This window comes from Melanostigma gelatinosum (assembly GCF_949748355.1).
Source record: "Melanostigma gelatinosum genome assembly, chromosome: 10".
NCBI lineage: Eukaryota > Metazoa > Chordata > Actinopteri > Perciformes > Zoarcidae > Melanostigma > Melanostigma gelatinosum.
Window position 1 is genome coordinate 13,167,422 of NC_136643.1, and position 12,062 is coordinate 13,179,483.

Here is a 12,062-nt window from a genome sequence, read left to right on the forward strand (position 1 = left end):
ATGATTTACAAACAGTCTCTTGAGGGTTAACCCTCAAGAGACTGTTTGTAAATCATATTTTTTTCAGTGAACTTAATCTTAACAAGTATCAGCATGTGATTACAAAAAAACGAAATAAATTGTGGTGTAGAATTGTTGGTGATTGGTCCTGTTTGCCCTGTAACGTGTTGTTGGTTGCAGGTGACAAAGGCCTGCATGGAGACTCTGGGTTGCCAGGTTTCTCTGGAGAGAAGGGTGAACACGGACCCCCTGGAATGGGATTTCCAGGCCTAACTGGCCCTGAAGGTAAGTTACTCCATAATGACTATTCCCTATAAAGAAAATATGTGGATACTTACAGGTCCCTAAAGAAAAAGATCAGCAATTGGATACAGTGTATGAATTATATGTACATAAACAGAGCAAATGTTTTATCCATGTTTCTAGGAATCAGTGGAATTCCAGGAGGTCCAGGATTGCCAGGAGATTCTGGAAGACCAGGACAGGATGGCTTGACTGGACAACCTGGTACAGCTGGGCAAAAAGTGTGTATTTCTCTGCATTTGTATTTCAATTAATAATTGAATTGCATGATTCAACATTCTACCTGACGATTAGTGTTCTGTGCAACTTCCTAAAGTTAAAGTTAGATTTGGATGATGTTTCTTTCTTTGGATGTTGCATTGAAATATATATATTTGAGAGGACTTTACACAAGTGCCTTGTTTTTATTCGTCCAAAGCTCTATTGTTATAGAATACAATTCAAATCCAACAACAAGAACAATACTAACATTTATTTTTGATGGACATGATACACTGCGAGATTTGAATGTCATCAGTCATCAGTGCTTATGTCTATATTCTGCAGGGTGACCCAGGGCGGGGTCTTCCAGGTCTAAAAGGTTCTCAGGGTTCCCCGGGAATTATAGGCTTCCCAGGAGAAAAGGGTACCATTGGACAACATGGTGTTCCTGGACGAGAAGGCCAGACAGGAGGACCAGGACCTCAGGGAATCAAAGGTACTGCAAGACATGCTTGCTTAGTCCATGCTGCAGAGTTCAAAGGCCCATCATCTGTGCCATGTACAACTTATTTTTTCTTTGGTCTTCAAAATAAGGTGACGTGGGACCCCCAGGATCTCGTGGAGTCGATGGCTTTCCAGGTGCTCCAGGTAAAGGCTCCCCTGGAGCTCCTGGACCACAAGGACCAGCTGGAGAGTCAGGACCGTACGGTGAGCACAAACCTTTCATCCAAACATATGGACCTTTTTAATGGAACACATTTTGACCTGAAGGTAAAGCAATTATTGTATAATATGGTAATAATAATGTTCAAATAATATGATTAATGAGTGCATGCATGGACACTTGAATGAAACACAGCCATTGTAATGTTATCAGTAACTCCTGTCATAGTGTCAGATTATGAAGCAAACTCTTCGTATACCTCACCTATCAATTGTTATGGAAGTCACTACAAATATATTTCTATGTGTGCATGTTGAACAGGTAGGGAAGGTGTTAAGGGAGAAAATGGCTACCCAGGTCCTTCTGGTCTGGACATGCCGGGGCTTCAAGGAGATAAGGGAGCCAGCGGGTTCCCAGGAAACCCAGGTTCCAAAGGACTAATGGGGCCATCAGGCTTCCCTGGCAGGGATGGACTCATTGGAAACCAAGGTGAGACTGACTGATGTGCGGGTGTTTTTTTTGTATTTTTCTTGTAGTTGTTGTACTTGCACAAATACATAAAGGTCGGTCCCTAATACAATCAATGTAATGTACGTTTCTACAGCATTAATTCATTCAGTCTAACAATGTAGTGAGTTTTTATTTTTTATCAGAAATACCTGAAGTAATTTCAATGCATCTACATGCCATTCTTGTGTTCAGTGTGTATGATATTGTGAATAAAACTCAACACTTCCTGTGCACGTTTCACATTAAAAGCCTTCAACGTAAAGGAGGGTTTGTGTTCGATAATTGAATCCTCTCTCTTTTTTTTATCGACATTCGTTTCACTATAAAGTACGTATGTTTGTTTACCAGGTTGGAAAGGTGAAATGGGGGTCATAGGGACACCGGGAGTACCAGGATTTCCTGGACCACCTGGTACATCTGGATCTACTGGACTCAGAGGTGAGGAAAACCAAACTGTGAAAACTAGTTCTTTCATCAGCCTCCGTCATACTGGTAAAAAAAAAGAAGATGTTTTCAGTTTTTAAAAACGATTTTGACTTCTCACCGTCTCTCTTAGGTGATCCCGGTATTACTGGACCTAGAGGTGATATTGGAGTGACTGGAACTAAAGGAGAAAGGGGAGACCAAGGTCTTCAGGGACCTCCTGGGAACATGAGCGACGTTAAGATGGAGCACATGAAGGGCGAGAAGGGAGACCTCGGAATCATAGGTATAAAACAACATACTGCCTTTGGCTCAATACGAGTATGTGGTTGATTTACTACAAACAGGTTCGTTGGTGATTCTATCTATTGACCCACAGTTTAAGAAATATTTATTGTTAATACTTTCTTTTAGCATCTTCCAGCCAATCATTTTCTATAAAGTTAATTGCAAATATTTATACGTTTAATGAAGTAGAATTAACAAATACCAGAAAATAACTAAGAGACCCCCCTCTCAACCTCTTTCCAAAAGATTATTTCAATTGGACTGATATAAATTTGTTTTTTAATTCCATTTTCCCATCAGGTACACCTGGGGTCTCTGGAGAGAAGGGCTACCGTGGACTTCCTGGTAACCCTGGAGTGCCAGGCAAAGATGGAGAGTCTGGATTACCTGGACAATCAGGTGAACACATGATCACCTAAACAGCAACCTAACATGTGTTGAATTATCTAAACCAAATAGAATTCAAGTCGTAATCATTTCTGTGTCCGACTCATTTAATTTAACTATTATTTCAGTCAATTCCCTCTGCACTTGCTAAATCACGTGATGAAAATGGAGGGAAAATACAGTAGATGTTAATTTTTCTACCCCACTGATGTGTCTCAGGTGTGAAAGGAGACCCTGGTTTCCCCGGAGAGCCTGGCAGGATGGGACCAACTGGTCAGAAAGGCAGTGGCGGAGACATGGGAATACCAGGTAAGATCGCACAAACAAAACAATCTAAATGTGTCTCATGACAACAACCAGTGACAGTGCGAGTGTGTGCAAACATGTATTGTATGTGTTACAAACAAAGACCGAAGTGTAAAACGCTGTTTTGAGGATATTTCAAGAGAGGGGAAACGCACATTCCACATTCTATTGCATGTCCTGTGTGTGTGTGTGTGTGTTTGTGCAGGTGTGGTTGGTCCAAAGGGTACTAAAGGAGATTTTGGTACATCGGGACATCCGGGATTCAGAGGCACCGACGGACAGAAAGGAGACAAGGGAGTATCTGGTGAAGCAGGTATTGGGTTCCCAGGACATTCAGGAGAAAAGGTAATCCACTTCCTATAACAATTCTTATTTTTTTACTAGTTCTGTGAAAATAAGTTTTTGAGACTTTCACTGTGGCTCTATGAGACTGACTCACAGTTAAGAAATCTGTTAAATAATCAGTACAAAAGATAAAACACCATATTACAAAAGCCAAATATCCACTATCGATATATATAAAGAGAATAAATAACGTAAACTGGCGACCAACAGAGCTGGAAATGTAAACGTTTTTGCCAGTTTTAATATCATATCAACTATGTTTCCATATTCATCTGGTTCTTCTCAACAATCATCAGTACCTACCTGTGTTTACTTCACTGCACTCCCCTCCTCTACTCTCGCAGGGTCAGACAGGCCAGCCAGGTTTCCCAGGATCACCTGGAGAGAGGGGTGTGAAGGGTCATGAGGGCATGCCCGGGAAGCCAGGAGTGCAAGGAATCAGAGGAGACAAAGGACTCGTTGGTTATACAGGTCAGATTTCAATCTGTGTTGTTGCATTCATCACATTTGTCTACAGCACTAGATGTAGTATTTATACATGTTGTTATTCCATGTGAGTTCTCATCGGGCTGTATGTGTGTTGTACAGGTCAGACGGGTAGATCGGGTGAGAAGGGAACCCCGGGGCTGCCGGGGGCTGCAGGAGAATCTGGTCATGACGGTCGTGACGGTCAGTAACAGGATTATTTACTCAGCTAGTCAAACAAACGGCCACGTATTAATCACAGTGATCATTTCATTTGTTCAAGGTTTGAGACAACGTTTACTTCACAAAGACGGACGCAATCGTGCGAGATCAGTTTTTGTTAAAAGGGTTTTGTCTGTTAAAAAGCCACTGAGGATTTAACGTGCCTCTGCCAGCCTGGTTAGTAACATAGTTTGTCAATTTGTTCTCCTCCAGGTGAAGGCGGCTTGCAGGGACCGCCTGGTGTTTCCGGAGAGAAGGGAGATGCTGGAGTGGATGGTATCCCTGGATCCTCAGGGGAGAGAGGAGACCAAGGTTAGTGTCAGAGGAGTTAGGAGGATGCTACATGGCAAAAATGTACTTGTTTGTTGATGAGCTGTCACGACACAATGAACAATAAACCTCTCAGCCTAGTATATCAACATCACTCTGGCTCGGGACCCTTTATTTCACCTTCGACCAGACTCTCAACCACGACTCGCACACTTTACTGGAAGACACAAAGTCTTGTTTGAGTGGTCAAACCACCCATAAGCTTGAATCAGGGGTTAGCAGAGCCAAATCAAGTGAAAACTAATGATGGCCGACACGTGGCAGCTTCAGGTCTTTTTCTTAGGCAGCCCTAATATCTGCAGACCCCTCACTACCGATCCAAGAATGACAGAGAATGCCTGTAATGTACTTTTTGTCTGTCCTTCCCCCCAGGGTTACCTGGACGAGATTTCCCTGGACCACCTGGGGTGCTTGGTGTCCAAGGTTAGAGCCCTTCCGCCATTGATTTGTATAATCCGTCAATCACTGGAGCCAAGCAGAGTTTCATCAGGTGAAATTTCTCTTTCCCATTCCAGGTGACAAAGGTAGTCATGGCTTCCCTGGCACTCCAGGTAATCCAGGTGTCCCTGGTATCAGAGGAGACAAGGGACTTCCAGGCTCATGGGGACCCCAGGGGGAGACAGGAGAGAGGGGGCTCACAGGTATCGCTCTGGAGGGCCCTAAGGGAGGGAAGGGAGAGACGGGACAAGCCGGAGAATCAGGTATGCCATATACATGACAGTCCTGCAAGTTCTTACGTGAATCAGGACCTGTTGCTAAAATGTTGTAGTACAGAGCCACTGATGCAAGGCAAAAGTGTTTAGAATACCAAAAACATCACGTGTTATATGATGTGTTCTTCTTCTCTTTATCCAACAGGATCCTCAGGAGTACCAGGACTCGCTGGTGGGCCAGGCAGAGACGGCCAAAAGGGAGACAAAGGAGACCAGGGCCTCCCTGGTTTCCAGGGAGAGTCGGGACATAAGGGTGACTCTGGAGTCACTGGACTTTCTGTACGTCATCAGGCTGTTTTCCATCACTCAAGCTTTATACTGTAGGCTACATGTTATTTGCTCATATGCAGGTCAGTGCTGCTTTAATGCTATTTCTGTGTGCGCGTGTATTACAGGGACAATCTGGCCTTCCAGGTATCGATGGTCAGAAGGGAGGGAGGGGATTGCAGGGTGTCCCTGGCTTCCCAGGTGATTACATAATACAGTATGGTAGTCTATGACTGTGTGTGTGTGTGTATTTGTGCTCTTTTGTGAAAGAGTACTGTATTTTTACAGAAATATGAGAGGAAAGATTCGTTTTTATTCCCATTATTGACAATTAAAATGCACTGTTCTTGAAACTATAGGTACAGGGGGTAATGTGGGGGACATTGGATTCAAAGGAGAACTTGGAGACAGAGGATTCCCAGGAGAAAAGGGTAAACATGGAGGGGAAACCCTTCATTACTAGAATCATTCCAATACATAATGCAGTCAGTGCTTACGCGTGTCTCTGGTAATCTAAATGAGCAACTGGAAAACGTTGTCTAAAGAGATTGTATATTTTAGGCAATGAAGGACCCCCTGGTCCCCCCGGCCCCAGCACCTTCATCAAAGGAGATATCGGGTTCCCAGGGCCACATGGCTTACCGGGTCCCCAGGGGCCATCTGGGCTTCCTGGACAGAAAGGACAGCAAGGTGACATTATGCCTAAAACCGTGTAATAAACTGTGTAACCAAAATGTTCTCCTGCTCACCTCTCCTCCGCATCTAATTGTCTTATTGATTCAGCATTTGTGTTATTTTTTCCTCAGGTGTGACAGGTCTTTTGGGGCCAAAAGGTGACGATGGCATTCCTGGATATCATGGTCAGTCTGGATCCAAAGGGGATCCTGGCCTGCCAGGGCCACAGGGTGAGAAGCACACAGGGATGAACGGTGATGGAAAGGTAAGAACTGCTGTGCTGTTGCTGTCATTAATCATGCATTACTCTGTCTTCAGGACCCAGAGGACACCCTGGCCCTTCAGGACCTGACGGTGTTCCAGGCCAAGTGGGTCACCCTGGCCCCTCATCCATGGATCACGGGTTCCTGGTAACCCGTCACAGCCAGACGGTGGAGGTTCCACTCTGTCCCGCGGGAACCTCCCTCATATATGATGGCTACTCCTTGCTCTACATTCAAGGCAACGAACGCTCCCATGGACAGGACTTAGGTGAGAAACACAACATGTGGATGGAGAAAATGGGTTTGTGGCTTTAGTTACATGTCTCCCCTCTCTGTGTTTTAGGTACGGCGGGCAGCTGTCTAAGGAAGTTCAGCCCCATGCCCTTCCTGTTCTGTAACATCAACAACGTGTGCAACTTTGCCTCTCGCAACGACTACTCCTACTGGCTCACCTCCCCTGAGCCCATGCCCATGAGCATGGCACCCATCACTGGTGAAGGCATCAAACCCTTCATCAGCAGGTATGTCCGCATTTCTATCCATACTGTTCTGTTTTAGGTATTCGTGATCCTCATTTGACCCGCTCCTCTCCTTTATGTGTGTGTGTGGACAGGTGTTCTGTGTGCGAAGCCCCAGCCATGGTGATAGCAATTCACAGTCAGACCATCATGATCCCAACATGCCCTCACGGCTGGGACTCTCTCTGGATTGGCTACTCCTTTGTCATGGTAAGACAAACAGGATCAGGTTTCAGCAATACATTCATTTCTTCCTTACACCGCTGACGTGCCAAGAAAGCCAAAGTTGTGCGGATATCAATATCAAGTTAATTGACAATATTAAGAGGAACAGTAGTTGTGCTACAGCTAATGTGAATATTCCACGTAAGCAAATGTTGAAGGACTTACGTTACATCATGTCCTACCTTATCCCCAAACCATCCCAACCACATACCCACCCCAATTTTCAAAAATCTCCCATTTACCCCATCCTCCCTACCAATGGCAGTGTGACCATAGTAATCCATACATGTACAGTACATCTATCCATTTACAGTGTCTTTGCAAGACAATCCCCTCTGAGTAACTCTTTTTGCCGGCACAACTTTCAGAAATCAAAACAGTAACTCTTTTCAAGATGTGCTTGATTTGGTTAATGAGCTGTTCTCGCTGTGTGTGTTTGTGAAGCACACCAGTGCTGGTGCTGAGGGATCCGGCCAGGCTCTGGCCTCTCCTGGTTCCTGCCTGGAGGAATTCCGCAGTGCTCCATTCATCGAGTGTCACGGCCGTGGAACCTGCAACTACTACGCCAACTCCTACAGCTTTTGGCTTGCCACCATTGAAGACAATGAGATGTTTAGGTAAGACTGAAAAACATTGTATTTCTTGAACCGCCCCCCCCCCCCCCCCCCTTCACATGAAAGAGTAACTTAAGGGACAGTTCCCCCAAAAATCTAAAATACTCTTTTTTCCCTCTTACTTGACGCGCTATTTATCAATCTACATGTTTTGGCTTGAGTTTCCTAGTTTTATAGATATCAGCCATAGAAATGTCTGCCTTCTCTCAAATATACTATATGACACTAGACGTATTCAAAGTGCCAAAAAATGAATTTGTAAAACTCAACAGCAATACCCCTTTTCCAGAAATCATGACCCAGTTACTCAAGATAATCCACAGACATTGTTGTGAGCAGTTCTATGTAGGAACCGTAGTTTCTACATGAAACTGATCTTTTATTAAAAGTCTGTGGATTACCTTAAGAGGAAAACAAAGCTTTCCTTGTGTATTTGTCTTGTTTGCTGATGTTTTTGCATCACTGCTTGGTGTGGAACAGAGCACACCCAACCACACCCTTCAGTGGTGCTGTAGGTGTTCACAGCTGAAAAGCGCCTAAGCATGTAAAGCAGAGATGGTGGTGAAACAATGCTTTTTAGCCTGGAGTTAAGTTACTGTTTCAGTTTTGGCCGTTATCTAATTTCCTCCACATATACATTATGAGCTTGATAACAAAGGTGGACTTCTAATGTTTTTCTCTCCGCCTCTTTCCAGGAAACCTGTCCCCACGACGCTAAAAGCAGGCAACCTCCGAACACACATAAGCCGCTGTCAGGTGTGCATGAAGAGGACATAAACCTCCACTCCAGAGTCCTCCTTCCTAACAATGCGAGCAAAAACGTGTACGCTGACGTCCTCAACTTGGCTTAACTTGCTGTTTTCAGACGATGGTGCTATTTCCCTGCATGTGTGAGAGGAGAGGGACAGAGACGTGGTTTGCAAAACAGTCGGAGACTAAACATTACAAACACAGAGCCCAAGCGGCCTTTTGTCCCATGCAGAACACAACATGATCACAACATGTCTCGAAAGAATTGCTCCCAGTTTACCACTGCACTGAGTACATGCCCCCTAAACTGGTAAACTGGTGTTCATATTGTGTGAGTCAGGTGCTATATAGAATTTTAGTTATCTCCCTCTTTGCATTTTGTTTTTTTTCCCTCCTCCCTTCCCGTGCCACAGCATTCAAAGATATAGCCTCATTTTATTCTCTATTTTTAGCTCTTTTAAACATACTAATGAAAAGAATGGGACTTACCACTGGTTACAGACGCTTGCCATTCGCTAAATCACCGCAATGTTGCCGACACACATATATACTTATCACTGTGTTGTAAATATAATGCATTCCTCTCTAACGTAGTCCAACATAGTCTCCTCAGGTTATTATTGAAATACTTTGTGTGTTATTGAGTCCATTTTTATTTATAAGGTTTATGAGAATATGTTGGACTTTAGTGTATCTGAGATTCCATTGATCCAAAGGCAGTGTATCAACGTCTGACAATCAGCGCCTTATTAACAAACAAAACAGCACTGAAAGAGCATCGGCGGTGTGTGTGTGTGTGTGCGTGTGTGTGTGCGTGTGTGTGAGTGTACATATATGAATGGTTTTGAGCTGCCTGGAAGTGGTGTGTGTTTTGTGTAACGTCTGCATGTATATCGTTGCACAACCCTGTCGATCCAGAACAGATGCACAAAAAGAAAAAGACCAACAAAAAAAGAAATCCTCTACCGTTGCTCTGTCAGAACGTTGTGTATAACAGCTTTACTCTTCTCACATTACGTGAGCCAAACGCTTGTGATCCCAAAGAAATGCACATGTATATATATATATACTTACACATAACAGCTACCTGCTACTTTGCTCATGTTCTGAATTACTCTTGTTATCTCTGTCGATCTAACACAAAAGAGTGAAGGGTCATCACGTCATGGCTTTACATCAGAGTCAAACACAGACAGATGAGGAGGATTGTATTTGTACGTTTCTATGCAAGTTGACGTGCTTTAGAAGCTCTTAACACATGTTTGGGTTTTGTTAATCCCTTAATATACAGTATTTGGAGATCCTCAGTCTTGTCCAGTAGGAGGAAGGCCTCTGGATACCAGGCATAGTCCCATTCAGAGCTACTTTAAGAAGCAAGCTATTTCTTGTGTTCATGTTACAGCGGTTACTCTACACTGACCATAACCTGTATTTGTTTGTGTTGCTTGGTTGTGATTAAATGCTCCATGAGTATATATACAGTATCAGTAGTGTTAACAGACTTGATTACAGTGGGGAATAATCTTACCTAATAAACACACAGAACAAAAAGAACTGCATGAACCTTTGAATATTTTCCAGATCCCATACTGTGTACTCAATGCAATAAAAGGATTTGTAGAACATCCTCCTTCAGTTATGATCGGTGATATTTTTGGTTTTTGGTTTGTTGGTTTAAAATGTTTTAAAATGTGACGTTCAGATACAGTACCCTGCATGGGCCACAAGAGGGCAGCACCAGCACACTTTGTGGGTAAGTTGCTGATGATTCATGATTTCAAAGCTCTCCTCCATTCATGTGGTTCACAAGCTCTCTGTGTTTTTTTTATGGGGGGGATTTACTGCCACAGGCAAACGCTGACCTCAAATTCTTGAACCCTAATTTAAGTGCAGTCTCTGCTCCAACACTTCTACAGTGCGTGCGATATGCAGCCGACACCTCAGCATTTCTGCCATGACAACAAACTCCTTCACCCCATGAAAACGCAAACAGATCGATATGCTCGGCAGAGAACCAGATAACCTCTCCTTTCATCTCCACTCTGGCCTTACATCTATTACCGGATTCCTATCCCTTGTTTCTTCTTTTGTCACAAGACAGACAAACACAGTCCTTGACCCCTGGCTATCTTCATAAACATGCCGAACAAGGCCTAGACCTCTGACCAGTGAGTGCAAGATCAGTCAGGTGGGAGTCACTCTGGATAACCACACAACACCAAAAGGCCAAATGACAGATGCAACCGAGAGCAATGGCCTGACGATCGAGATCATTTGCTGCAGTGAGGCTGAGGCGTCACACTCATGTTCCTCGGTCTAATGGGTAACCTGAAACACAAGAGACAGTTTATAAATTGACCTAAAAAACAGTATCAGTATTGGTTTTGTACCACATTATTGTTTTTCTCAAGTGTTGTTTGAAAAAGTCAGTTTCACGGCTGCATTTTACAGGAATTACTTAGATTCAGTTGTTGTCGTCTGGCGTTATGCTTACAATTTGGGAGTAGGTTATGTCTGCATAACAACTTTTTTGACGATTGAGTCATTCGAGTTTTGGAGCTATCTACTTAAAGATTTCATGCAGCACTTCTTCTATTATACAGCTCCAATACTTTGGAGTGAAATGCTTCAAATAAACAGAAGAATTAAGGCAATAAGTTAATGGAATGTACAGTTTCTTTGCAATAGAGGTGAAAGTAATTACATTTCACATTTACAAACATACATTTAGAGTCCACAAAATAAATGTAAAAGTAAAAATGTAGTAAGTTTTCAACTATGTCAAGTAGTATATTCAGTTGGACATATAATTGCATTATTTCAAAATATCATTGTAATTATAACTGAAGACTAGTATCTGTAGAAAACTATATCTGACATCATACAGAGAGTGACCAAACTCACCTTGAGAAATGTGTCACATTTATTGTTGACATCAACACAAAGTGATGTTAGTTCACATGAAAATCCATTTACAACATGTGATGAGGATCAATGCTCAGCCCTGCTCAGGGGGCTTTGGAGTTCGAAACATTGACCTCTAAATATTTTCATCCGATTGGTTGTTTGGTAACAGAGCTAAATAGAGACTTGATTTAAGAACTAATCACTTTAAGATAACGGGATTATGCTGGTAAAAGTTTAGGGAAATAATCTGGCCATATTATTGTTTAAGAGCAAACGGACTGTAAATTGGTCACACGGTAGCATAGTATCACAATGTGTGATAACGGTTTGCAACAAAACAACAGCATTTTAATGACCCTTGAGCCTGGCCTACACTTATGAGGTCATGGCTTTTCATGCCTTTTCTGCTGAAACACTGTGGGTGTTGAGGCAGTGATGGCCTTTCAATGTCATTTATAAATGCTTTGTAAGGCATAAATAGTCCTCACTTTAGATGAGGTCACACAAAATACTTTACTAATGATTAGTAACCTGCATTAATCATGAATTGCAGTATTGATTCGCGTTTATAAAGCATGTATTAACATAGTCCCTAACCATTAGTGCAGATCTAAATCATTATATATATAAATGCATGAATAATGTACATCTAAATAAGTTCTTAATCCTTTACTTACATTTTATAA

General features: G+C 42.8%; 1 protein-coding gene across 1 annotated transcript in view; it reads left to right on the plus strand.

Annotated features, from left to right (window-relative positions):
- Positions 1–10,094, plus strand: part of col4a1 (collagen, type IV, alpha 1) — a 48,801-nt gene extending 38,707 nt beyond the window's left edge. Inside the window, exons 29-53 of the mRNA XM_079277299.1 lie at positions 181–285; positions 427–524; positions 850–1,000; positions 1,099–1,212; positions 1,490–1,657; positions 2,027–2,116; positions 2,235–2,387; positions 2,690–2,788; positions 2,996–3,085; positions 3,288–3,427; positions 3,772–3,898; positions 4,016–4,096; positions 4,328–4,426; positions 4,817–4,867; positions 4,960–5,145; positions 5,303–5,436; positions 5,553–5,625; positions 5,784–5,855; positions 5,986–6,114; positions 6,231–6,329; positions 6,418–6,630; positions 6,706–6,883; positions 6,976–7,090; positions 7,550–7,722; positions 8,415–10,094. Coding sequence (XP_079133425.1) covers positions 181–285; positions 427–524; positions 850–1,000; positions 1,099–1,212; positions 1,490–1,657; positions 2,027–2,116; positions 2,235–2,387; positions 2,690–2,788; positions 2,996–3,085; positions 3,288–3,427; positions 3,772–3,898; positions 4,016–4,096; positions 4,328–4,426; positions 4,817–4,867; positions 4,960–5,145; positions 5,303–5,436; positions 5,553–5,625; positions 5,784–5,855; positions 5,986–6,114; positions 6,231–6,329; positions 6,418–6,630; positions 6,706–6,883; positions 6,976–7,090; positions 7,550–7,722; positions 8,415–8,496 — 3,020 coding nt within the window. The 3' untranslated portion in view covers positions 8,497–10,094. The remainder of the gene's footprint in view (positions 1–180; positions 286–426; positions 525–849; positions 1,001–1,098; positions 1,213–1,489; positions 1,658–2,026; positions 2,117–2,234; positions 2,388–2,689; positions 2,789–2,995; positions 3,086–3,287; positions 3,428–3,771; positions 3,899–4,015; positions 4,097–4,327; positions 4,427–4,816; positions 4,868–4,959; positions 5,146–5,302; positions 5,437–5,552; positions 5,626–5,783; positions 5,856–5,985; positions 6,115–6,230; positions 6,330–6,417; positions 6,631–6,705; positions 6,884–6,975; positions 7,091–7,549; positions 7,723–8,414) is intronic.
- Positions 10,095–12,062: the final 1,968 nt, after the last annotated feature.